At 37.9% G+C, this 26,285-nt stretch overlaps 1 protein-coding gene across 4 annotated transcripts in view; it reads right to left on the minus strand.

Moving 5' to 3' along the window:
- Nucleotides 1-730: 730 nt before the first annotated feature.
- Nucleotides 731-26,285, minus strand: part of LGI1 (leucine rich glioma inactivated 1) — a 30,857-nt gene continuing 5,302 nt past the window's right edge. For 2 of the 4 annotated variants that reach the window (XM_030453186.1, XM_030453188.1), the window contains exons 2-9: nucleotides 12,820-13,269; nucleotides 12,371-12,442; nucleotides 8,460-8,531; nucleotides 8,285-8,356; nucleotides 4,015-4,086; nucleotides 2,563-2,732; nucleotides 1,989-2,153; nucleotides 731-1,902 (exon numbers count right to left, since the gene is read on the minus strand). In XM_030453186.1, the coding sequence (XP_030309046.1) occupies nucleotides 1,085-1,902; nucleotides 1,989-2,153; nucleotides 2,563-2,732; nucleotides 4,015-4,086; nucleotides 8,285-8,356; nucleotides 8,460-8,531; nucleotides 12,371-12,442; nucleotides 12,820-13,010 (1,632 nt within the window). In that variant the 5' untranslated portion in view covers nucleotides 13,011-13,269 and the 3' untranslated portion in view covers nucleotides 731-1,084. Of the gene's footprint in view, nucleotides 1,903-1,988; nucleotides 2,154-2,562; nucleotides 2,733-4,014; nucleotides 4,087-8,284; nucleotides 8,357-8,459; nucleotides 8,532-11,928; nucleotides 12,028-12,370; nucleotides 12,443-12,819; nucleotides 13,270-26,285 lie in introns of those variants that run through there. The other 2 variants (XM_030453190.1, XM_030453189.1) reach the window with 2 other exon arrangements.

Here is a 26,285-nt window from a genome sequence, read left to right on the forward strand (position 1 = left end):
AATTCAGATTTGGAATAATTTAACAGATATACAAAGCTTTCCTGGAGTTGCATTTGCTGCACTGACTGATTTCGTCCTTTCATGGTCAAAGTTTCTTGGATTTCAGAAGTATCTGTTACTAAACCTCATTGCAACATAATAAAAAACCTGACTTCACATTCACTAGCTTAATTTGGAATAATGAAAAAAAAATCACTAGAGATTAAATAATTGCAATTAAAATGGGAAGACTCAACAGGAACTCACAGAATTCATGCAAGTGACGTGTGACAGTTCAGAGGTAGAAATAAGCTGTCCTTCTAGCTTTTAGCACAGGAACAGCCCTGTGTTATGCCAGAAATTTTTGTCCTGCTTCAACATGAGGCAGAGAAAGACACTTTTACATTACCTTTATTCTACTGATTTCTTTGTAAATTTTTAGAAAATTAGGTACTTTCATCTATATGCAGTACAAAGCCCCATCCTGCAACTGGATCTATGAAACTGAAGGCTTTTTTTCTGTGTGGAGTCCTGGTTAAATTAGTATAGTTTCACATAAATACCAGGATATGTCCAAGTGATAGTTTATAGGATTCATAGGAACTTTTTATAATATGTAAAACCCACCCTATCTTAGACATTGTACATCTTCCATGCAGTATGACACTGCACCGGGCAACATACCTTCTTGGGTTTCCTGTATGTGTGTATAATATATACACAAATAAAAAGTATCACCTGCAAATAATACTTGGGGTGTGAAAGACACAAAATGTAAACATTTTATTTGGCAGTTGTTTCAAACAGGTGAATAAATAAATGGAAAAGTACATCTTAATATTCTTTATAGCAACAGATGCAGTTGTGCACATATTTACATATTGTGGATGCAAAGAACAGTTAATTTCATTTCTTTTTGTTAAAAAATGCAACTTCCAACACCACTAGACTTGACAATTAAAGATGAAGATACTAGTAATACTTTGTTCTAGCAATCTCAACTTTTAAAGGCATTCATTTGGAAGTAAGATAAGAGTCATCATGCATTTAGTTCATTTTGTCCACTTATGGTAGAAAGTCTGATGTAATCTGAGAATTATGAGTGTCATGCGCTTAAGTCAACTATGACATGTTTATAGATCAATGTAGTCCCCTTAAAACTTGAAGCAAAGAGAAAATCTCGTTTATCGATGGAGACATGTATGAAAGATCTTGGTGCCTGTACGTTTAATTCTTGAAACTTCACAAATTTTGCCTTTTCAGCATCCCAATAATAGACTTGAGTGAAAGAATAATCACTTCCAAGAATGGCATATTGATAATTACTTATCTGAAGCGGCTGGAATACCATTGACCCTCGGGATGGCATCCTTTGTAAATCCAGAAATGCTGAACCACCCCATTTCATTACTTTAGAGTCCCCAATAAATCTTGTTAAGCAAATGTATACATCCTCTTTCACTTTGAAATGTTTCACTGCATATGCATCTTCCATATCTTGGATATCAAAACGCTTAACAAATTCATTTGTTCCTTTGTTCCATTGATATATTACAGGTCTTTGGGAACTACTTGACAGAATTAAATGAGGTTTGCCAGATATTTCAAGATACTCCACATCAGTATCTCTGTACCAGGCATGCAGAGACTGATGGGAATAAAATCCATTCCCATTCCACTTGTAAACCGTGGTGAAACCAGCCTTTGAACTGTCTGCCACAACAAAATACCAGTCTTCAGCAATCCTGAAAGTCTCAATGTCATTGGGTTTTCGGATTTTAAGGATTTCAATATCTTGAATTTTTATAAACTTATTAGCAAAAATATCTCTTTTATATATGTGGGAGCCTCCAAACAGCTGTGCAACAATGACATACAGCTGACTCTCAATAACTATAGGTTTACATACAACAGTTGAAGTACCTGTAAAAAGAAAAGTAAAAGACAGGGTTAGCAACATTTTTTGGATCAGCTGTTGTTACTTGTCGACAAGTATACATTATTCATACCTGTAATGTTGTCGTAATTCCTGAACATCACTTCTACATGGTCCCATTCAAGAAAGATGCATTTTCCAGTAAAAGGCTGAGCAATAACCACATGTTCATCATTCATGTATGAGAAAGTATCTACTGACAGAGATTGGTATGGCAGGGACTGATAAACTTCAAATTCTGCAAAAGTGCACACAACGTATGATAATTACAGAGATACTTTCCACACTGCACTGAAAAAACATCTGGTTAACAGATGCCAACTTACTACAAATTACAGTATTTCAACAGTAGCCCAATTTTCCTGTTGGTAAAGGAGCACTGCAACTTGTTTTTCAACCTTTCTCAGTGAAAAGAGGTGCTGGTTTATGTCCTGGTTCTCCATATCTTTAGGTAGCCTATTAAAGGCTGAGTAGAAGCTGCAAAATAAGACCTAACTCCCAAGTGATTTGCACGTCAGACTTACACCTGCACAGAATTCATGTTGATTTTAGTGGAAGTGCAGGCTTTCTGCAAAAATGGACCCTAGAATTAAAAAAATGTAGCTTTCACTTTATTTAACAAGATTAAATAATTTGAAGCATATTACCTGTAATAATGCAATCAAACTCCTTTGGAGACAGGCTATTGATTTTGCGCTTCTTATATTCTGGTGGGCTCTCACAGTAAATGTCTTCAACTGTTGCATTGGTGCTGCCCAGCCATTCCACTAACCACTTCAGTTTGCAGTCACAATTAAATGCATTGCCTCTAAGATCTCTATAACAAATAAATCATGTATTGAAAAGAAGCAGTCAGCTGATGTATTCCTCCTTGAAGGACAACAACAAACTGGGCCCTTCTTAAGTATATACTCTCTTCCTTATTCTCAATTGATGCCTTCCTGGATTAATTTGTCCTGACCCATAGTCAAATCCACACACCAGAACCCCCACAACAATTATATTATTATTATTATTATTATTAATAGTAATAATAATAATAATAATAAATATTATATATAATACATACCGTATATTATATATAATTAATGATATAGTAATAAATTATTATATATTATTAATAATAACATACATTAATATTAATAATATATATACCCCCACAGTAATTATATTAAGGTAATCAAGGAGGACTTAACTTAATGATGAGTATGATTTTTTGGTTGAGTTCCCCAAATTTACAGGTACACAAAAGCCTACCAAGATGTTGGCCTCTTATTTCAGGAGCCCAACAATTTTGGATTCTCCTTTCTCAACAAAAGCATTCTGGACAACAAAACTGCAATTAGTGTAACCCAATGGTCAGCCAGTCAGTATTTACTGTCTCCTTCAGATAATATTCATCAAAATCTTCAGGAGACACAAGCAAAGGAGTTCTGTTCCAGGTCTTTCACAGCTGTCTCCAGCCAGATTTCAGATTGTATGTACAGGAATGGGTGAGTGCCAGTACCAGACTGTGTGACCACCTGGCCATGACCACTCATGCCAAGTAACACTACCAGATACTCTGACCATCTCCATGTCTTACTACTGCAGCTCTCCACTATGAATTCAGCCTGTTTTGTATTTTTACTGGTATTTACATTATATATTTAAACAAGTTTTGGTCTGGTTGCAATTAGATTTATGATGAGATATGGTACTTAATAAGGCACGTGCTTTTGTCATAAAAGATAGACTTCCCAGAAATTATTTGCACATAGAAATGTTACTCCATTAAATATCTTCCACCCTCCCCTCATGCCATGCTCTCTCATGGATCCTTAAGGATACTTCCTTATTTGCTAAGTCTTAATGAACATTTAGCTCTCTTACAGAACCACTAAAAATATAACTTATCTTTGTAACTGTGGAGTATTCAAAACTAAAGCAAATTATCAACAGTAGACAAAACCCAGGCCTACCCATAATGGGTAGTCTCTTCCCAGTAATAAGATCCCATTACTTCTGGTTGGTTTAAATGGTTACTCAGAATGTCCTGTATAATAACAACCTCTTTATATTTTTAGTATCATTAGTAAATTAATTAATTGATTTCTTACACATTTGTTAAAGAATCCAAGCCTTTGAATATGTCTTTTGGAAGCGATTGGAGATTATTATTTGCGAGACTCCTGCAAAAGAAGACACTTCATCATCAGTGCTAGTTCATGAAATCACACATCTGCAAAGTGTCATACTGTGTGGTTGTTTTGTTTAAGATAAAGAACCCTTTTTTAAGATAAAGAACTCCAGCACTTAGTTCTAAAAGATTGCTTTTAGGAAGAGCTCATTTACTTTGTGACTTTTTCTTTCAATAAAATGCCATACTTCCTTCTGCTTTCTCACTGTTCAGCAGCCTTGCAGCATTTACAATACTTCACTTAGCAGGGTAGAAAGTGCAATCACTGCTGGTGTTTTGCCAAAACCATTACTTTAAAACAATTAGTCATTATTTGATCTACTGCTGTTTTCCTTATGAGATACCAGTACATGGTCTTCATATTACTGCAGCTTCTACACTTTCTTGTCTCTCTTCTGGGAGGAAAACCTTAACACTAGATTTCATGCTGTTCAACTTAGGTTTAGCTCATAGTTTTTGGAAATATGCAGTAATACACAAGAAATTGCTCATCAGCATGAATTTATTTCCTGGAATGTGTGTATGTGTATGAGACCAACAAAAAACCTGCCATTAATTCCCAATTTCTAATGTTGGGAAAACTTGCTTAAATTCAGTGGCTATTCTAGCTAGTAAAAATGAGGAGGAAATTGAAGCAGACTTTGAACAAACAATATATTACATTTCACTCAGACATGTCTGTGTGAGTCCACCAAAGGTCTGGGTTCTCTGAGATGTCACTGAGGGCATGAAAGGGAAAGAATAATGTTGTAGGCTATACTTATTGATCCCTTTGATTAATGAAATAATTTATTATTTCTGAAAAGAAAGGAAAATGGAAATAAATTATTCTGGTTTTTGATCCCAGTTAGAATCTGTGGCTAGTAAGACTTAGAACTTCTGCTTTTGCTGGTAAATACAACAGTTAATAAATAACTAAAATTTCTCTAGCCAAGCAAAGCCAGTTAGGTACATACTTGGGTTCAAAAACAGACCCAGATGTACAAGGTTTGCTGCCTCATTTAAAATTGTTTGCCTTATCAGGAACAGAAAATACTGGATAATGCCATTAGTCTGTGCTGACTTCACCACTTTCAAAGTACATCTGATTGTAACACTGTTTTGTCTATGTATCATCTGCTTTGCTTATGCTTAATTTTAGGTTCTACAGCAATTCTTTGAAAGTTGGGTAGCTTAGATAAAGCTAACTTGACTTGCAAGCTCTATACATTGCTATATATTTTTATTTAGCAAACGGAAAGGGAAGACATCCTTGGAAGTAGCAGAGGTTCACCACTGCCATGAGAATATGACCTACAGAAAAATTTATGCAAGGTTCATGCATTTGTCAGTTTTTGTATGAAAATTATGCATTTTCCATTCCACTGTTAAAAAGTATACTTATATATTAGAAAACATTGGCTCAGATAGTATTGTATGTGGTATTTGGCTTACAATAACAGAGTACTGTATCACACATGCAGTTAAATTTACAGTCACAGTTCTGACTGTGCAGGAGTGCAATTAAAATTAGATACTGTGAATAGAAATTATTGCCAACCCTAACAGCAAGATTTTGATATTAAATTAGATATTAATTTAGATTAATTAGATATTTGATATTAAATTTGTTATCAAATTAGTAAATTAGGAAAAAAAAGCTATATTTCTTTAATTGTTTTCTTCTTAAATCGGCTTGTATTGCATTGTGATAAATACTAAAGGGCTTTGTTTTACACTAGGGATGTGCTATAATAATCACAGTTAATTGCATTATAAAAATACAGAAGTTTGGATAGCTTTACTGCATTGCAGAAATTATGTTCTGAAAAGGAAGTCAACAGAATAAATAGAACAAAGTTCATCTCTAACTTTGTGGAAACTCATTTGAATGCTTATTTACTGTGATCTTTTTTGGCATATTTTATGCACACAAGTACCCTCTTGTTTCTTCATAAGAATGCCTCAGGGTGCCAAATGATTATTCTCAACTTGTATGTTCCATTTTCCCCAAAGGGTGCGGAGTGGTTCTGCAAGCAGATTAAACTAGTCACATTCTGTGGTTAGTGGACCTCCCTTTGCAGATATTTTCTGCAAATTTCTCATTGTCTTCATGATCAGTGCTCCACGTGCAGCAGCAGCAGCATGATGAACAAATATGTGTCTCAAAAATGTGCATGCAACTACACGCAATCTGCAATGGCTCCTCAAATGTGCTTCCATCTTTTGCTTATGCTTTCTCTTATGAAACTGGTGAAGCAACCCACAGCAACAGACATATCAGGCAAGACAAGATGTTACTCTTGGACTGAATGTTCTGAGAAGAAACTCTGCCTCCCCCTGTGTTAGTAAAGCAATTTGCTCACTGGCAGTTGCAGCTACTAAATAAGTAAATGAATATGATAAATAATGTGCTGGACCTATTTGTGAATAGAAAGTTACTCACGTGTATAAATGTTTTGAAGATAGGATCCCAGTTACCAGCCTTATCCAATTATCTGCCGTTTAAAACAATGCTATAATTAAACCTATACCTCTAATACTGATTTTAATGGAGTGTGTGCAGCCCATTCATATGCCTTTTCCCCTCTCCTCTGTTTCCTCTTCCTCAGATCTTCCTCAGATCTAGAGCCATTCTATAAGTAACTTACACAAGTAGTCACAGTAGGCTTGGTTACAGCCAACTGTTGAGTCTTGTTTGTTCTGACCAAAAAGGGAAGAGCAAAATGTTTTATGGTACATTTACTATGTGATGAAGGATGTGGTGAATTGCAATTCAACTATTATATTTATGCATTAACTATTTAAAATGGAACGTTTGCTTTCTCCCCTGTGTAAAAATGTATGAAAAAAATGTTAAATGACCTGTTTCAAAACCCTCCTGGAGGTTATTGTGTTAAGGCCAGAAGGTCAGAATCCACTCCCTTTCCTATGACATGCCCCAAGGATATATGCTTTAGAATGCAAATGCTCAGATCTGGGTGTAAACCCATGTCAGGCACATCCTAGATGTTTTAGCCTCCTTCCCTTAACATGATTTTTGTATTTTTTATGTTTTCTTACATTACATATTGTATTTTCAATAAATGTACTACTTGTTAAAATAAAATTATTTCTAAAAAAAAATTGTTATGAGACAAAAGCCTGTCTAAAATGTCTCACTAGCTCAGAGCATGAGGATGCTACTAGTGTGTTTGCAGTGAAATGTTACAGGTATTTGTTGCCAGTGTGCATTTCACCTGCTGAGCACAGCGTGGGCAATGCCTCTGCAGTGTGAGCATGGGAAGGGTTGCTCCTAGCAGCCACATTCACATCCAGAGCACCTTTGAACCGTGTCCCCTCTGCTATTGTGTGAGGGGGCTGCAGAATGTCAGAGGGCAAGGGTCTGGCCATGTTTCCAGGATATCTGAAGGGCTGAGCAGCAACAAAAAGAATGTTAAGCAGACTCTGGCATCAGTCCCTCACAGATCCTGACTGTGGGATGCTCTGGTTTGCATGGAGGAGAGGTACTGTGCAGGGATTCTAAACCAGTCCTGCTGAAGGCCAGAGAATGATATGCCCTAGAGTTAAGAGGAAGAAGTGGATCAGTAAGTTGTAAGAAATGCATCTTGTTGCAACTCTTCTATTTAGAATTGTCCTAGATGAAAATTTTCAAATTAGTTTTGGTCAAATTCAGATGGATACCGGTAGCTGTTGAAGTGGACACAGGTCCAAATAGTGATGGCTGGTCCCAGAAATGGCTGTAATATTCTCCTGGATGCCTTCCAGACTGGGTTACCTGGAAAGGTGTGTGTGTCCACCCTTCAGCCTCTCACCACTGTGGCACCCCAGTGCTGACCACACCTCCCACAGTGCCCTTCTTCAAGTCCTAAGCTGGCACTTGCCCTGTTGGTGTCCAGCTTCCTGACCCATCCTGCTTTCTCCCTGCTCCTGCATGCTCAGCTGGAAAGCCCCAGTGCTCTGAGCAAGAAAGTCAGGCTGCTACTGCCAAACATGTACTGCTTGGAAGCTGTTTGGGTTCCAGCATTCTACACATACCAGAGTTTGGAAGCCTTTGGTGGAAACACAAAGATTAACATTATAATTGCATTACTAATAGTGCCTCTTAAACAAATGTGAACACCTATATATCAAAATGCTCAATTCAACAACACAGCAGTTCATTTACTGTAATAAATATACCAAGTAATATATTCAACCACTTTACTTACAGGTGAATTAAAGATTTCAGTCCTCTGAAAGTATTTCTTGAAATTGACTTAATGCTGTTGTTCTCTATAAACCTGTAATGAGTGGTAAAGGCATTATGGTCAAAGCAATGCCTGGAACTTGGAAGCCCACCCACTCTATAAAACAATTCCAGGAAATATACTTTTGCTCACTCACAAATATTCTAGATGAGGAAGGCCCATGAAAGCATCATCACTAATAGCGTCAAAAGTGTTGGATGTAAACAACCTGTGTAAAGAGATGCAAAACAAAAGACCATTAGGCTATATGCATCTTCAGAAAACAGCTCAGCAACCCTTGGTAGGCCAAATTTCCACTACCTGGTTTCATGGTTTTGCCTGCGCAAGCAGTACAGGATCACATGGCCAGTACTTTGTGCCATAGTCTGGTGCAAAGGGAAGGATCCAAAAACTTTACATACTGGATACAAAACTTGCATACTGGAGCCATCTGATAAAATTCCATTGACTTCTGTGGGATGTAAATGTGGGTTTATCATGCCAGTAAAACCACAGGATTGTACAAGAGCCACTGGAGACATAGTGGGGTGACAGTGAAATGTACAAGTACTTCAGAAGTCTAAATTGTCTTGAAGAACACTTACTTTTAATGGCAACATAAGGAAACTATCCAGCTGGTTAGCCAGGCATCAGGTTGAATTTGCACCACTGACAGGCAGGAAAATCCCTTAACTTCTGAGTTAAATTTGTGAGCATATTTGACCTGAGGGGACTGAGAAGTTATTGAGAAAAAAATGGAAAATCCCTTAATTTAGTCAGTGTTCAAATCAGAACTATTTTTAAGATGACATTCTACCTGCTGGAGATAGCTCTCAGTGTGTACATGTATTTTTCATCCATATAGCAGTAAATATACCAGCAGCACATTTGTAAGGTTTAAAAGTGGACTAGCATTGATTTTTCCAGCTTTATTTATTCTTAATTAGTCCATTTTAACTCAGCTCTAGGCTACCACACCCTTAACATGGTGAGGCATTGTCAAATACAATGAACTTCACCCCAAAGAAATAATAGATGTACATCTATATTTTATTCAGTTGGACCTGGAGGATAGATTTACATTATGACATATTTAGGCATTCAGGAATCCAAGATTTCTAAGTATAAATTAATAAACTTAATGAATTAATCTCTTGTTTTTAAGTTGCATTAAGCATAAACTGCAGTTGATTTACCTTCTGACATGGCTATTGCACACTGTGCTTTTTCCACTTCAAATACATTCCTATATTTGTATGAAAAGCATAAGAGGGAATTCTTCATCTTGTTAGAAGCAATGAATATTCCTGTTTCTTAGAGAAAGTGTTTTTGTACAATCTCTGAACCAGAAGACCAATTTAGTAAATTTGCCAGCAACTAATTGGATTTTTCTGATATGACTTCATGGGATAATTTTGCCTGTTCTGTACTCTATCCTCCTTGTAATTTAAAGAACAAGGTGATGTGTCTTTAAATAGTACAGCTATTTTAGAGGTTGCCAGGCTTAGAGCATAGGTCTTGCACTTGGTGAGCTTGTCTGGTACCTCCCCCCTATGGTTGTGTCATGCATATTTGATGCACAGGGTGACTTTTCTCTCACTCTCTGACCTCAGACACCAGATTTGCTTGACCTGTGACCCACCAGCTAGCTACTTCTGGGGACACAGGCTGAAGATACTCCACTGTGGGTAGGGACTATATTGCTTATCAGGAACTGTACACTGCTATGCAGGATGGACCCTGGTGCCATGATTACCTCCCTCCTCTCTATTGGCTTTCATGTCATCATTTATAAGGATAGCCTAGGCATGTTGCTGATATGCAGAGTTATGAGTGCTGGAGATAGGAGCTGGGAGATCTTCTCACCATTTAGGTAACACTCCTGCTGGCAATGCACCCTAGCTGTTTAGGTCCTTCATACTCTTGTTATAACATGAAGAGTACAGAGCTTATCATCCACACTATTCTAGAAGAAAACCTACCCTGAGAAGAAAACCTTCTCAGTAGTGTTTACCACAACGAGACCATGTTTTTTCCAGAGACCATTGCTGCTACTACAATAAAAATAGTATTAAATAATAATAGGCAGATATATTCAACACTCAGAAATGTGTGACTGGCACACTGGAGACACCAAGTTACAGCTAGGCTTTAAAAATGTAATGCTGGAGACTATTACATAAAAACACATATAGGGTGCTAAGTCTTGCTGTTGGCTAAATTAAACATATCAATATAGCTATAATCATACACAGTTAAATCTTACTGTGAGTTTTAATTAACCTGAGCTTTCCGGATTATTCTTTCCCTTACTATCTTCTGTCAAAGTTGAAAATTTTTCTTTTCCATGAAAAAGCTGGAGTATTTGCCCCACAGATACAACCCTGCTCCTATGGTCCCTGTTTTAGGAGTCATTTGCATTAGATCAGAAACCTGACCTATCAAAGATGGTAAGCAGCTCAGCTACCATGTCAGAAATCTATCTGAAAAACAGATCACTTGTGGAAGCCCATAATGGAAGAAAACCTGCTTGCCTGGGCTCAGAGCTTTTGTGGCAGCATTTACTAGCAGCAGCTTAGAACATGCTTTTTAGTGTACCACAGACCATGCAAATTATTGCCATTGCCAGATCCCACAGTGCCAGGTGCTATAATAACTCAAGATTTGATGACTGTGTCTGTCCTACTCCACCCTACCTAATTCTGCCTCCCTGGCAGTGGGATTGCTAAGTGTAGGTGGTGTATCGTAGCCAAGCAAGATGATGTCCTACTCACTCTCTTCATATACAAGCTCTAGCAATGCTGCTATTTCTTTTTCTTTTCCTCTGAAAGGCCCATTTCAGGAATGGTGTGAAATGTGTCCCTTTTGTGATCTGTGGCCACCTGGGAAAAGCTTCTCAGGAATAAAGCACCGTGGAAAAGCATTTAGGTTTCCATAGTAACTGCATTTACCTATTTACCCTGTATCCAAAATTGTACAGTACATCTGCACCTCCTTATCAGCTCCACTTGAGGTAGCAGAGTACAGCTAGGGTCAGGGCTTCAGCTATCAGTGCACCAGCAGTTTAATCTGACAGCCGTAGGGCTCCAATACACCAATATCACAACTCTGACCACATCTCAAGAGCAGGGGAAGTCAGTCCGGGACAGACACCAAATTTTGAGGTAGATCATATCAGGGACTCTCTCTTGCCGGATTTCTCAGACAAATCTGGGTGTTTGTCAGGCTGGCAGCACATCCTCTATAAACAGTTCAGGTTACACCCCCTCTACCTCTGTATAGCTCACAATTACATAATCGTGTGCCCACGTTCTTAGGAGAACCTGCAAGCCTGTAAAAATTCTATAGAGAAATGCATCTAATATTTAAATAGCAAAAAATACTTTCATCCTGTGTATACTTCATTGCAGTATTTAATTTTGAAAAAAATGCTTATTTTTTTTTAATGGGAGGTAAATGTTCATTACTTTCTGCTTTTTGGTTTTTTGTTGTTTTTTTTTTTTTCCAAAGAACACTGAATAACAAATAGGGTCAAATCCAGGTGCTATGAAGGCAAAACTCCCACTGAAGTGACTAAACTTCCACAGAAGTCAATGGCAATTTTACATGGAGAGAGACTTCAGGACCTGTCCCACTGCAGTGAAGGGCCTGATCTGAGGGGTTCTGAGCTCGCAGTCGATGGGAGTTGCAAATGTGCAGCTTTATTTCGGAATCAGGCCCCAGGACTGCAGAAAAGAAACAAGAATAGTTGTTGCAATGCTCAAAGCCCTCCCGTAATGCTAATTAAAGTACAATAAAGATAGCGTGTATTCTGCCACCAAAACATTAGCACATAGTCATTCAAAGTAGCACTGACAACAGATAGCTTTGCAAAATACTGAGGAGACACACTTTGGAAAAAAATAAACATGCACTATTTTTCAAATTGCTAAAAAGTCCTGTTTTTTGTTATCTAATAATCTTCTTTTGCTGTCTCTTGTAAAATTAATACTGAGACCCTTTCTATATAATATTTATGGATACATATACATTTCACAACAAAAATTGTATCATATAAATATTTCTCACAGAAGCTGCAGAGATGGTGTGAGCAAAAAACTCCCTTCTGGGATTTTAGTAAAAGCAGATCTCACAAAGGATCTGGAAAGAAGAAAAAAACAAGAACCTTATATTAATGTAGTCTCATATATCCAGAGTTATAATACTGATCTGGTCATCACAGAGAAATTTATTTATATAAGTAAAAAAAAATAAAAACAAAAAAATGAATGTTACAGGTTTCATGTACTATAGAAGAAGATATAAAATGGGATGTGTGCACATACACAGACAGACAGACAGATGAAAGAGATGTAAAAATCAGAATTCTAGGATGCAGCACAATTTTAACACATTAGCTGATGATTCTGAATGCTGGAGGTACTCCCTGCAGCAAGCATCCTTCTGAATGCACTGAAACATCACACATCCTAAATTTTAAACCATAAATTAAATAATCAAATGCTTACAGCCCTTACAGTGAGATAACATCAGGCGGAACGCTGCGAGGAATAGATCTGGCATTTTCACATAAAGCATTATCTTTGGTACAAGTACACCAGGCAGGACATTTTGGCTTCACTGGTTTCTTCCCTTCAGTCAGCAAAAGCACAGATAAAAGGCATAAGAAATAAGCAATTCTTCTAAAGGGTCTGCTGGCATTTCCCATTCTTTTGATCCGCTCTCGTTCCAGTCAGTTGAAAGAATATCCCAAAACATGAACAGGGGTTCTTTATTCAGCCATTGGATGTCTTTCTGTAAGTCCAGGTCAATATTTGTCTCTGCTTTCCCAACCCTTTTCTTTCTCTTTCACTCTGTTTTTGTAGACAGAAACCTGCAGCTGATCTGTACGTTTCCACTCACTCTGGCAACGTACTGCTCAGAGAAGAGACCTGCGAGGTGCTGTAAGATGGGGAAAATCCAACCGGCTGAAGAAGGAAAAAAAAAAAAAAGACTTGCATCACCACAAAAACACTGAGCACAACACAGCATTAGATTGCAAAGTGATGTAACTGAGAAATACACTGCTTTCTGTTTTCACAGAGAGGCCCTTTCCCTGTTACCAAAAATAGTACAGCATTATGTTTTGCTGGTGGGTGGGTGAGTGGGTGTGGGGTGGAGTGTATGCGTGTGGGGGGAGAAATCAGTCATCTCTTACTGGATCCCTACAACCTCGTGAACCTTTGAGAATTATGCTTCACATCCTGCAAGCAGCAGAACTAATGGCAGCATCCACAGAAAAATGAAATCGAGCGAAACCATCAAAAGCATTGCTGCAAAAGCTGTTAGATTAATTTTTAGCCTTAGCACTTATGGTACATATTTGTATGACTGGAAAACAAGAAAAACAAGCTGTCACACATGGAAAATATTACAATGTATGAGAGAATGCCTACAACTGTCATTCCTAAACAAAATATTTTCTCATTTCTCAAATACTTGCCTTTTTTTTATTTTTTAATAATTTATTGTTATATTTTCAGAAAGAGAGCCTTTTCTTATAGTTTTCTGAGCTGGATAAATAAAGTGGATCAAGAAGCACTCAAAATGGACATTAATTAACAGTTCAAGTTAAAAAAATTTATTTGCTTGGAGACTGATTTGATAATTTTAGATGGAAAAAATAAAATTGTTATTTAAACACCAGCCATTTTAAACCTGTAGTTAAGAATAGACCTTTTTTGGAAAGTGACAGATCTTGATGGTAATAATGAATCTTTACAATACTACCTGGAGGCTGCAATTGATATTAGTGAAAGCTGAAGTATGAATACTCCATAAGAAACAGTCCTCAGCCTGAAGGCTTTACAGTAAACTACATTTAATATTTTATAGGAACTTAAGCAGCATCTAAGTGTTATTGTATAACGAATGCTAAGGCAAAACTAACGAGTGCCAAGTAGCTGGAAAGCAATATGGGATGCTTTCATTTTTTCCAGTACAGGATTGCTCTTAGAAGAGCAAACTTTTTTGTGAACTTTAATAGATCTTGACACTTCCCCGTCAGATCAGCAGCACTGTTTGTGTTACACAGATCACAAAGTCTTATAGTGACCAATGTCTACTACTGACCCAATGGCAAAGAAATTTAATACCATGGTGTTCACTCTTGACTCCTTCATGTAGGTACAGTTTCCTCACCAGGAGACACCTGTAAGCCAGGAGATCTCTCTTCATTGCTGCTTACTCCTCCTTTGATTCCACGTAGCCACCTGGCTCTGGCCCATTGCTCCTGCAATCAATACTTCTAATCCCAAGACCAACCCCAGTCCATGTCTCCTTCAGGAATTACACCAGCAAGTCCCACTGCATACCCAGATATGGGTGCCCAGATGAAATTTCAGATGCTACATGTGGAAGATGGCAAAGGGGGACAGCAGCCTCCAAAACTGCAAGAAATCCGGCATACAGACATGAGGCAGGACCCCAGCATTGCTGAGTCTGTGCCTGGGCAGTGGCTGAGGTCTCTCTCCCTGAGCTGAGAAGAGAACCACAGAGTTCACACCCAGTGGTGGGACTGCATCCTATGAGGAACTAGGGATAGTAAGAAACACTGGAAAAGCTTTCAGAGGCAGTGGGCTGTCACTGAAAGGTGAGGCCTGTGGTGCCTGTGCATCATCACACTCCTCACCTGGACCTGTGCCTGTGGAAAAGGGCAGCTTGTGTTTCCTTAGCTCTCTTGCTCTCTGCAGTATCTTTTTTTTAAAGCTCTTTATTAATTTAAGTGCAGGCCCATGGTTTTGCTCATAAGGAAATCTTCCCTGTCAGCAGTCTCTCCTGAAGCAGGATTGACTTCAACTAGGAGTGACAGAGAGCTGTGTTATTTCTGAGCCTGTCCACCTTCTGTACAAAAATGATACAGAATTACACTAACCAAAGCACTGAAATAAAGTAAATGCTGACGTCTTCCTTGGGTATAAAGAGTACTTATTGTTCTGGAAATTATCTAACTGTACAGCTAAGAAAGGAGCTGGATTTGTGGGACTTGCATAAGTAGGGTACACTATCCTCTCCCCTTTGAGACATACAAAAGCAAAGACTTTGGTGAGGCCAGAACAGAAAATTCTCTTAACTTTTTGCTGAAAGAAAAGAGGCCTGTTATTGTTTGTTTGTTTATTCCTGGCAAACCTACCCATTGCCATGGTAATATTTTGCTATTGATGGTGTAACCATTTGTTTCACTTCCTTCAGCTCATTCACTGAAACCCACTATGAATTACTTGGGCATTTCTTTTTAGTTAATACTCCAGCCACATTCTGAACCTTCTGGAAACTTTGCACAGTAACCTGACTCTGGTTTTGTCTGTGCAGAGAACTGCCTGGAAGTTACTTTTCTATTCCAAACTACATACCAAAACCCCCACTTTTTCCAAAATTGCCAATATTATGAATATTTATAACAGCTCTGTCAAAAGAGAGGCATAAATCGTGTTTTCCAGTGTCCTTTTGTGCCAAGCTCAGTATCTCATTTCTTGCCACTGAACCAGTTTAAAAACAAATCGGTTTGTGGATTTTCAGTGGCATAGCTGCTCTCCATCCATGGCAACATTTGGCTCACCCTCTACCTGGGCCATCACTGTTTGTTTTCTGGGTAACAGAGCAGGCGACCGCCTGCTGTGCCCACATCCCAGCACCGGCCTCTCTCTCCTTACTAGCTCATTTTTGCTGGTGTTTCAAGTACTGATTAGGCACAAGGTGATTTGAAATGTATTTATTTTTCTTTCCGCAAGGTTTCAGCAGGAGGGATGAGGGAGCCGTGGCACGTGTTACTCGATCTGCTTCCCATCATTTGACAGTGTTTTAGCAGAAAAATCTTCACCCTGTTGTGCAGTGGCGGTGCTTCCTGGCAGACATGTTCCAGTGTGGGCAGGGATATACTGGGCTTCTGTCTGCCATTGCTGGCTTGGCTTTTGTACCCAGCAGCCCAGTGATTCCCTGCACAGACCTGAGTGAGACCAGGACAGCCGGGACAGCTGCCTGGGCTGTGGTGGCTGCTGGGGCTGCCTTCACCCATGCCAGGCTGGTGTTCTGCTGTCCTGGTGATGTCCTCCTGTCCCAGTGGTGTCCTGCTGTCCTGGTGGTGTCCTGCTGTCCCGGTGATGTCCCACTACCCCGGCAGCCCTACAGCATGTCTGGCCCTGTTCTGTTGCCAGCATGGGTGGGAGGAGGAGTCCTCAGGGCAGGCGGGTATCGAAGGAGGGTGGTGTGTGCCCTGGCTTCCTTTTGCCCTCCAGTGGTGCCCCCTGATCATTTCTGCCTACTTGGTAACAAAGGAGAATCCCCAAGTGCTGTGCTGAGCAGAGCAGATTTTAGTATTTCCTGCCCTTTATTAATACGCTCTGATATTTCACCTCCGTAATTTTGATAAGAGCCAAATAAGCCTTAGTGACTGATTATTACCCACATATTCATTCTGTAGGGAAAGACTCAAATAGCTTACTTCTTAAAGTGTATCAAAATTGTTTGGTAACAACAACTTTTTGTAATAATCAACCATATAATAACAAGTCTGGTGCAGGTAAATGACTGTCAAATTAAAGATACTTTTGCTACTTGTCAGTGGAGGTATTCATGCCTCCCACTACTAAGGCTCTTCAGTCAGACTTAGCACAAGTTCTGTAGCTTGCTTTCTGGAACAGATAACTTTATTATTAAGATTTACTAAAAATACATATTTAGCAAGTATTCTCAAGTATATAGTTACAGTGAGAATACTTCTATAAGTAAACTCGCTTGCTAAAATACTTGAGAAAAGCAAACACAGTCTGAGCATAGAGCTAAAATATATTTAAAAAAATATTTAATACTTTTCTTAGGGTTTAACGCTGCTCCACTGACTATATTTGCATTATTACATTAGCCCAATGTGTTTTCATTACCAACATATGAAATAAGTTTTCCCTAGTTTCATGCTGACTACATTTCCCTTTGCAGATACATATTCTGTTACAGTTATTCTTTATTTCATCCTGCTTTTAGAAAATTGTATTGCCTTTTCTACACTCAGGAAGAGCTGCTTGCAGATAGGTGGCCTAATCCAAAACCCACTGATGGTGAAGGTGAATTTTCCTGTGGTTGGTGCTAAGCCCATAGCACTACACCACACAGTATTCATGAGTCTCCTGAAGAACAAAATATAGTCATTGTTATGTTACCACTGCATTTGGAGCAGAAAGATTTTGAGCTCAAAGGCTCCTAGGAACATTTAATAAGTCTGAGTTTTCACTCTCCCAGTGCCGCCCTTTTAACAAATTCTGCAGCACATGGCAAATTTAAAGTAGCTCAGACCGAGGCTGTACTTTCAATAAACAAAACTAAGTCTGGTGAATTCTAAACAGTTCTGAAAAGGCTATGCTTCCTGGTGGATCTGGCACCAAGAGCCATTGCCAGGAAGAGGCCTTCTGCAGGTTAGGCATAATAAAACTCAAGATTCCTATATAACAGCTCATAGCTTAGGAAGGATCACAGGGCTGCCCAGAACTTTTTGTTTGCAAAGCTCTTCTGACTTTACCCTGTCCTGTCATATGGGTCTGCATTATGGATATTCTGTTTTTATACACCACAAGAGTTTCATTAAAAGCAGAACCATGCCATTCCCTTGTCAAAAAGCTGACACGGGAAGGAAATGGCTACTTAATTGCTGCCAAGTTCAGAGGAAAGAAAAACTTGGAGGGTGGTCTCCTTTCCCTTACATAAAGTAGCCAGTTCACAGCTGACTCTGGAGTTAGAAGTGATCACCTCTGCAGAGAGTCAGGTCTTGGCTCTCATAGCCACAATTGCATGGTGATGCAGAGCATCTAGTCCACTGAGCATATTGTGGTGACTGTGGCTCTAGGAGTGCTCACTGGCTTAGGTACACCAAATCACGATGTATTTAATCCAAAGAGAAGCTAGGAAAAAATAATCTATGTTTAGGTTTGATTTTGTTACAACCAAGGACTCCTGACATCTTTATGATTCTTGATTCTGTGATATTCAATTGCAGGCTTTTAAATATTAGGGACCATTAGAAATTACTTCATAAGATACTTTAAAGGTTTTCCAGTCCTTGTGATTATCAAAAGCCTCTCTCAGGCTAGGAGGGAACAAGGGAGGCCACCTCATCCAACTTCCCAGGTAACCAAGATGGTTAAAGGATAAGAAGCTAGATATGAAGTGTTTAAAATGTACTGGGCTTTGATATCATGTCTTTTAAACCAGTATAAAAACTTTTAAAGGAACTAATTCATCAGCTTTGAACAGCTGATACAATACTGCTAAAATTAACTGTGTTTACACATTTAGTGGGATGATGGTTCAATCCAGTCTGGCATCCTGCTCTAAAGGCAGGCAGGTATGTGCCACAGCTTGGTAGCTTTACCTTATGTACTAAAGAAAAAGAGCAGAACAAGCTATCAAACAGAAAATCCATCAACTGTCCTTCAGGTCAGACACAGACATAACCTCACCTACTGGATTGGCCCTTCACTATGAGGAAGTTTTCTCTGGGGTTCTCTATTCCTGCTCCTGTGCATGAGATCGGATGCATATGTAAACCCCAGAGATGGATTTCCTCAGCTCTTCCCTACCTCCTGCATTCCCTTTTCCAGCGCAGTGGGACCAGTTGCTTTCTCAAGTTTTTAAAAGGCTCATAAACTTTGTCACAAAGCAGTATGGTTTCCAACACACAATCCAATAGCACGGAATTAGCTGCTCTCCTGAAAACTACCCACTTACCTCCAAACCTACACAGTTTCTGCTTTGTCTCTATTGTCAGTGTTTTGCCTTGAAAATCCCGACAATGGACTGTCAGGATCCATGAGAGAGAGAAATGAAAAGAGCAAGTATTTAAACTCAAGAGTAAACGAGAGCTCAGTTCAAAGATGTGTGGTGTGCTGCTTTATAGTTAGCAGCAGGAACCGAAACCACACCTAACACAGATGGAAGTATTAACAAAGGAAACAACAGAGAAGAACACCAGGTTTTCACTTGCTGCAGAAATCTGCACTTTTGCAATCTTTCAAGAAAACTTTTAAGAAAAATTGCCACTAGTTAACTTATACTCTGGTAAGATCAACATCTGTTGTGTGCAAGGTTAGAAAATGGGGGCACTTTTCAGCCAGCCAACCCAGCCATCCACTCAAGTAGAACTGACAGCAGAGTCACCACCCCGCAGGCCTCCTACTGTAATATTAAAGTGCCCTCTATAGGAGCCTCCCAGGGACAAAAAATAATCTTCAAACATGCAACTTTTTTTTGCCTTTTTCCCCCCTACATAGCCTGATCAGACATTAAAAGCATATTACTGAGAAAATTTATGTTTCAATTAAAATTGGACATGGCCTCATGACTTAAGAAGAAACTGATGTGGCGATACTGAGAATGCAGTTCTTTGCAAAGCTTTCCCCAATGGGATGTTTTCCCTCTTCCCCACTTTTCCAAAAGCTCTTGTTCCTGCCCTTTTCCACAGTTTGCTACCAGTGTCTCTTCACTAATGCTATTCTCTATTTTAAATAAACGATCTGATAAAAGAATAAAAAGCAAATAAAGCCCGAAACAAGCTCAAATCCTTCCAAAGCAAAACAAGAATTTCTAGCGCCACAGAAGCAGGGAGTATTGCCTTCACTGTTAGATAAAATGTATAGGGAGCCACACATTTGAGAAGTTTTATATTACCAATGCTCACAAACACTTAAATGAACCATAGGATGGAACTGGTGACAAAACTACCTCAGTCTGGATCAAACAGGACAAAATATGAACCTTATAAAAGGCCCTAGTATTTATCTAGCATTGCTTAAAAGTTATTGAGCTGGAGGACAGAACCTAAAGAGATGTATACAGACACTTGGTAATTATGATAGTTTTTTCAGGTCACTGCACTATATTAAATTAGTAGTTGCTCACAGGAGATATTCTTCATCCCTACAATACAAATTCTCTCAAAGAGAGAAAAAATCCAGTCCAGTAAGAGCCTTTTATCAGAAACAAAATGTCCCAGATTTGTAGTATGAGCAAGTGCTTTCTACAGACCCAAAACAACATACCACTGTCACTGTAGCTAAATGCCATTTAATTGGCAGCTAGAAAAGACTACAATACATTTCTTCATGGAAAAATGTTTGAGCTCTTCAGTTTGCCAAGTTGCTAATTAAAAACAGAAGGCATGATACAAAATTCTTTCCTTGACCTGTGCTATCTTACATTGCCCTTCTGTACTTTTTTACAGCATTGCCTCCCTGCAGAATTATTCTAATCTTTATAAACTCATATTTAATTTCCCTTGTCATTTTGCAGACAGAAAAAAGTAACTGTTATTTATTTAAATGTACATAGCAAATGTATTTGCCACATGATAGATATAACAGGCTTTTGAGGGGAGAATCTTTACTCATTAAAACCAGAAGGTTTCTATTTCCTGAATAATTCATGAAGAAAGAAACCTTAGTGCCACTGAAGACAGTGAATAATTCAAGTGGCACACCTTGCTGGAGTGCCACTGATATAAGGAATTATGCAGTGAGAAGGATGTGCCTCATCAGATGCATCTTATTGTTTCATCATTGCTTGTCAAAGTGCTTTATAAACCTGGGATTTGGATCAGCACTGAAACATTTTAAGGGGTCATTGGTGATAGCTCCACAACTGTATTTTACTAATACTTTTATTGTTTAAACAATTCAAGAAATTTGGAAACCCACCTTCTTTCCTAAGAGTTAAACCCTTTTACCTCAAATAAGTATTAGATCTGCCTGACATAGGCTGGGCACACGGCACAAAGCCCAACAGAGATTGTGCATCACATAAGATACCACACCAAGCAGAAACCCCAATCTTTTTATTTTCCATACAAACCACATCCCCATCCAGAGGAGACTTCGGAGGGCTGAAGAAGTCCATCAAATCTGTTTGCTCATATGCCAACACACTATTTACTCAGTACAGCTTTAAGAAAGGGTTTGCTCTTTTGGCCGCTTGCTCTCTCCTTCTACACTAGGAGAGCAAAACCAATACAAAATCATTACTAAAAACTGGCTGTAGTTTTAAATGTAATTTCAGAAGCAACAGAGAGGTACATATTCTAGTTATGACTGCTCAGAAGCTAAAGGATTTTCCCTACTTCGAGTATAACAACATTCAATTTTTGACCTTAAAATGCTACCTATATATCACTTTTCTAAGACCACAAACTAAATTCCATGCAGATGACTTTGCTTTAGACACCAATCACTTACAGGCCCCTGCAAGTTTTCACTGTTGCTACCCTTGTGATTTAGGCAAAGAGTCATTAAAACTGGAAGGCCTAATTTCCAGCCTCAGTGTGATACATCAGTAAGAAGTAATAAACCCACAAAGCAATATAGCTCCCCAGTTAAATAAATGGCACAGAGTACTGCTCAAACAAACGCACATGTGGCTTTTCTTCCTTAGCATTTTTTTTTTTTTTTTTTTGCAGCAAACAGTTGAATAAATAATAGAAAAAGAGAAATTGTGTAACCAGGAGTGGGGACTCAGAGCAGGTGAGATATCACAGAGACCAGTATCTTGGATCCCAAGCACTGGAAAGGGGGACCTGAGAACTTCTTGGAACAAGTATTGGCTGAAAAGAGTAGAGATGCTGTTCAATTTGCTCTTCACACAGGAAAATGAGTGCAATACATTTTTTGCAAATAAAGACTGAATCAAATATATCTAATTTAATTTAAAAATTATTTTCCTAAACAGAACAATCTGAGATAAGGACTTTTTAGATAACTATTCAGGCAGCAATAATGCTCTACTCTATGTTTCTGACACCTCTGCCACCCCTCAGGGAGGCAGATCTCCCTTCACATACACATTATGTATATTAAGAGCTCACTCTCTCAAGAGCTGAATATAGCTTCTATTCACAGGCAAACACCACAACCACTTATTCATTCTTTTCATGCTTTACCTGCTGTTTTCAAGGCTGCCCTGATGCTAAAAATAGCTTTTCATATTAGAGGAGGGTTGCTATAGATTCAGAATGGGTGATGTTAGGAAGTCAGCTAAATCCCTCCCCACTGAAGACACAGAGGATCTGCCTGCATGTGGCTGATGGGCAGCTGTGACCTGGGCTGTGGTGTCTTTTCATGAAGACTCCCTGGCTCCAAGGTCCAGGTATTTCTGTTGTCCTAGAACTGCACTGAACTGCAAATCAATACAAAGCATGGAAGCATGGATGTCACCATAAGTTCAAGGCTTTGGTTTTCATGCAGCACTGTTAGATGACAGCACAACAGTACCTTCATATATTAATAGCACTTTAGATTCTTTTTAACTAGGAAAACAGTTTTATATTCTGTTGTATGGGAAGATTTTAATGCAGACATTGATGTCTCCAAGTAAGAAAATATCAAAATGCTTTGCTGGTTGTTCTTACTACAGAGTTGAAAGGATGACAATTCTTCATTTATTCAATTACCTTCAAGACAGCAATAAAACCACATCTAAAAACTGTACTACATACTGTTGTTTTGAATTTCTGGCAGTGTGTCCTCTGACAATGCTGACAAAGCTAATGTTAATTTTAGAAGTTATTTCCTTGTCTACACCTTAATGGATAATGCAAATGAAAAAATGCTTGCACATAACTTTCCGACTCATACTGCAAACAACAGTGAACTGTGCTATATAGATAAATGATATTTGGTTGTTAAGAATATGAAACCTACATTTTCAAAACTTGTGTGAGTAATAAAAAATTGGAATTATAGGAAATATTTCATTTTGTCAAGACTGAACATGTAGAAATTTTGAGGTCTGTCTCTAGAACATAGTTATTTCTATACTCTTAATTAAAAGCATCTTAAAATATTTTCCAGCTTTTAGAAATTACTTCTCTACATTAGGGGAATATCACTGGCTACATCCTTTCACGATGAAGAAGATCAGTTTAATGGACCTAGTTTATTTTTATAATGTAATAAAATCCTTCCAAAAAGTAGCAGGTAATCTTGAATTTGAAGGCAAGATACATGAGTTTAAGGGCTAGCTGCAAGAAAAAATGCATGGCAAAATATTGGTCACTAAAGAAACTCCTGCCTAGAAAAATGAGGTTTGTATTCCACAGTATACATTATCTTCCAAACATGTAATAAACCAGGTTCGTTTATATATACAGCATAAATAACTCAGCTACTTTAACCTTCTCCACAATTAGGTGATTTTAGAAAATAACAATGAAAAGTTAAAGCTTGACAGGAAATTGTTTGTAAGAGAAAAACTACGCTTCGGGAGTCCTATATGAAGAATTATATTTTATGTTTCATCTCCAATCACCAATTATCCTAGTTCTTAAAACTTGTGGGTGGATTATGACCACATCTAAGATAAATAAGGTAGTCAGCATATTTTCCATTTGTCAATAGACTGAGATTATAGAAACCTGCCAAATACTGACCCTGTTAAGGCTGAGGTTCAAATCAAATTAGTTGCACAGTGAAAGAGTGGTGTGGATTGACTAAAATGAGTTAAAATATCTTTCTAATATAATAGATATATATTTTAAGATATTAAAACAGATCCTGATGTAACTTTACATAATTCAATCCATCTTTTAAGAACTGTATATCTGAGGACGAGGCAATGCTAAAGGAAATGATTTCTCACTCAAATGTCACCTCACGTCCTGACCCTTACCTTTCATGTGGTTATATATTATTTCCACTCAAGAAAGGCAGTCACCTAGATATGTACCTGTTAATGCTTTAACATATTGCTTGCAAATTGAATGTGGTTTCAGCAAGTAGCAGGCTCTACCCCAAGGTACAAGCTGGAATATTTATTTGTACTTGTTATAGACACTTTCCTCTAGCAGTTTTTGGAGTCTGTTTTCACTCCTAACTTGGAGGATATTGCATGGGTCAGTGTTGCTGGCTGTAAGTAACATAATTTTAACATAGAAAACTTAATACTTGAAACTAACTTGGACTGATTTTTCCCATTTAGGATAATTACCCTATCTGTTCCACTTAGGTGCCATGGAATGAATAGTACCCTGGCTATACTTTCCATAGAAACGTAGGATAGTATTTCAGTATTTTGTGTCTGAATGATATTGGTGATTAAATAACAGAAAAATTTATTTGATTTGAAATATAACCCATATTATTGCCCAAATCAGGCATCAGTTGTATACTTCTACTAATGGAAGGTCAGTTCAAGCTGAACGGCTAACAGTATTATAAATTAAATGAGGTCTTACAGTAGTACTTTATAAGCATGTTCATTAAAAAAGTGAAATAGGAATTTTTACTGATTCATCCTACTTCACTACTCAGAGCAGCCTCTTTATATCCCTGTGTCCTGATGTCAGCTTTTGGTTAAGCAAAAAACTCTTGCATGCAAGAATAAGACCTTCTTTTTCTGTTACATTATATTTTTGACTCAAAACTCTCAGGCACCTTTCTTTCCCTTTCTTTCACCTTTCTTTTCCATGCCAGGTACATAAGTAGTGCTTAACGCAAGATAGTGACTCGTCACTCACCTTTTTATACAGGCTTAAGATTTCATACATTCAACTTTAAATGATTTGTACCTTGCCTCAATTCTCATTAATTATTACTTATTATGAATATGTGTATGGTAGACATTATACACAAAAACGTGTATCAGGAAACAAAGGAATGCCTATCTTCCCCACTGGGAGTTCCAAGTGCAATGGACTGTAATTTTGTCCATGCTTTTATTTTTTCACAAAAAAATCCAGTGGGAAACAATGCATTTTAAGGAAAACAGGTAAATTGCTTCTTGTTTGTTTGTTTTTTCCACTTGACTACATTTTCCTGGTCTCCTTGTTATTGTTGTCATTCCTTTTCTTCCCCTCATATTATAGCGGATATCAAATGGGTGGGAAAAAATTCTCTTTTCCTTGGATTTATGTTTTTAAATGCCATTAGTCAGTTTTCATTATAGCAGTTCTAGACATAAAAGCAGGATTAAGCATTCTTTGCTCTCTTAGGAAAACATTCATACTTCAGGGAATTTAAGCATAATGCACTTCTAAAATCTCTAATGAAAACTGGAACACACTGGAGGAATTAGTTCCTATATTCTCTGTATTACAATGCAGGTTGATAGAACTAAGTAGTAGAATATTGTGCATATTGATAATCACTTTTTAATTAAATTCTTGATAATCTAAAGGGCACTATACTTGTTTATGCATGCCTACATGCATGTGCAGTCTTTTAGTAAGCTTTGTTCTCAGCAGAGCTGCCAGACTGTAAGCTCTGGAGATCAAAATTACCTGCCACACAACAAACCCAGCAGTAGCACTGATACTTCAAGAACAATAAACATGGGGCTACATAATATTCCTCTAGTGGATTTATTAGGTAAAATTCCTATGTTTTTAGGGTTTTTGGGGGGCTTGGGGGTTTTTATGGACAAAAAATAAACTGTAGAGATAATACTGGGGGTTGCTTTTTTGATAAAATCTCCTTTATTATTTCCATACAAATATATGTATGTATCCCCTATACAAATCAGTTAGTTTGTATAGGGGCATTCTGGCTTTATTTACAATATGCATAAAAACAAGGGCCTGAAGCTTAGTTTATTTTAATGCTATATTTTTTTTAACTTCATAAAAATTTTAGGAAATTGCTACACTGGTAGGAAGAACTGCAACAGAATAAATGAACAAAACAATCTGGTTTTCAAGATATTACAATAAGATTCTTACATAACTCTGTACTCATAGTCAAGGAAACTAAAATAGATATTAGAAATTAAAACAGTCTTCATGTATTTGTGATTCATTAGTATGTTACAAATGCAAGTGAAGTTACCATCAAATAAAATGTTGAACATTACTTAAACTAGCTCAAGTACATAATAATGAGGCAATATCTCCATATTTTTAATCTTGGGAGATTTCTGCATCAACTGGAAGTTTCAACTCGATTTTGAGTAAGAGCCTTTGATATTTTTTTTTTCC

Source organism: Calypte anna, chromosome 6, assembly GCF_003957555.1.
Source record: "Calypte anna isolate BGI_N300 chromosome 6, bCalAnn1_v1.p, whole genome shotgun sequence".
Classification (NCBI taxonomy): Eukaryota; Metazoa; Chordata; class Aves; order Apodiformes; family Trochilidae; genus Calypte; species Calypte anna.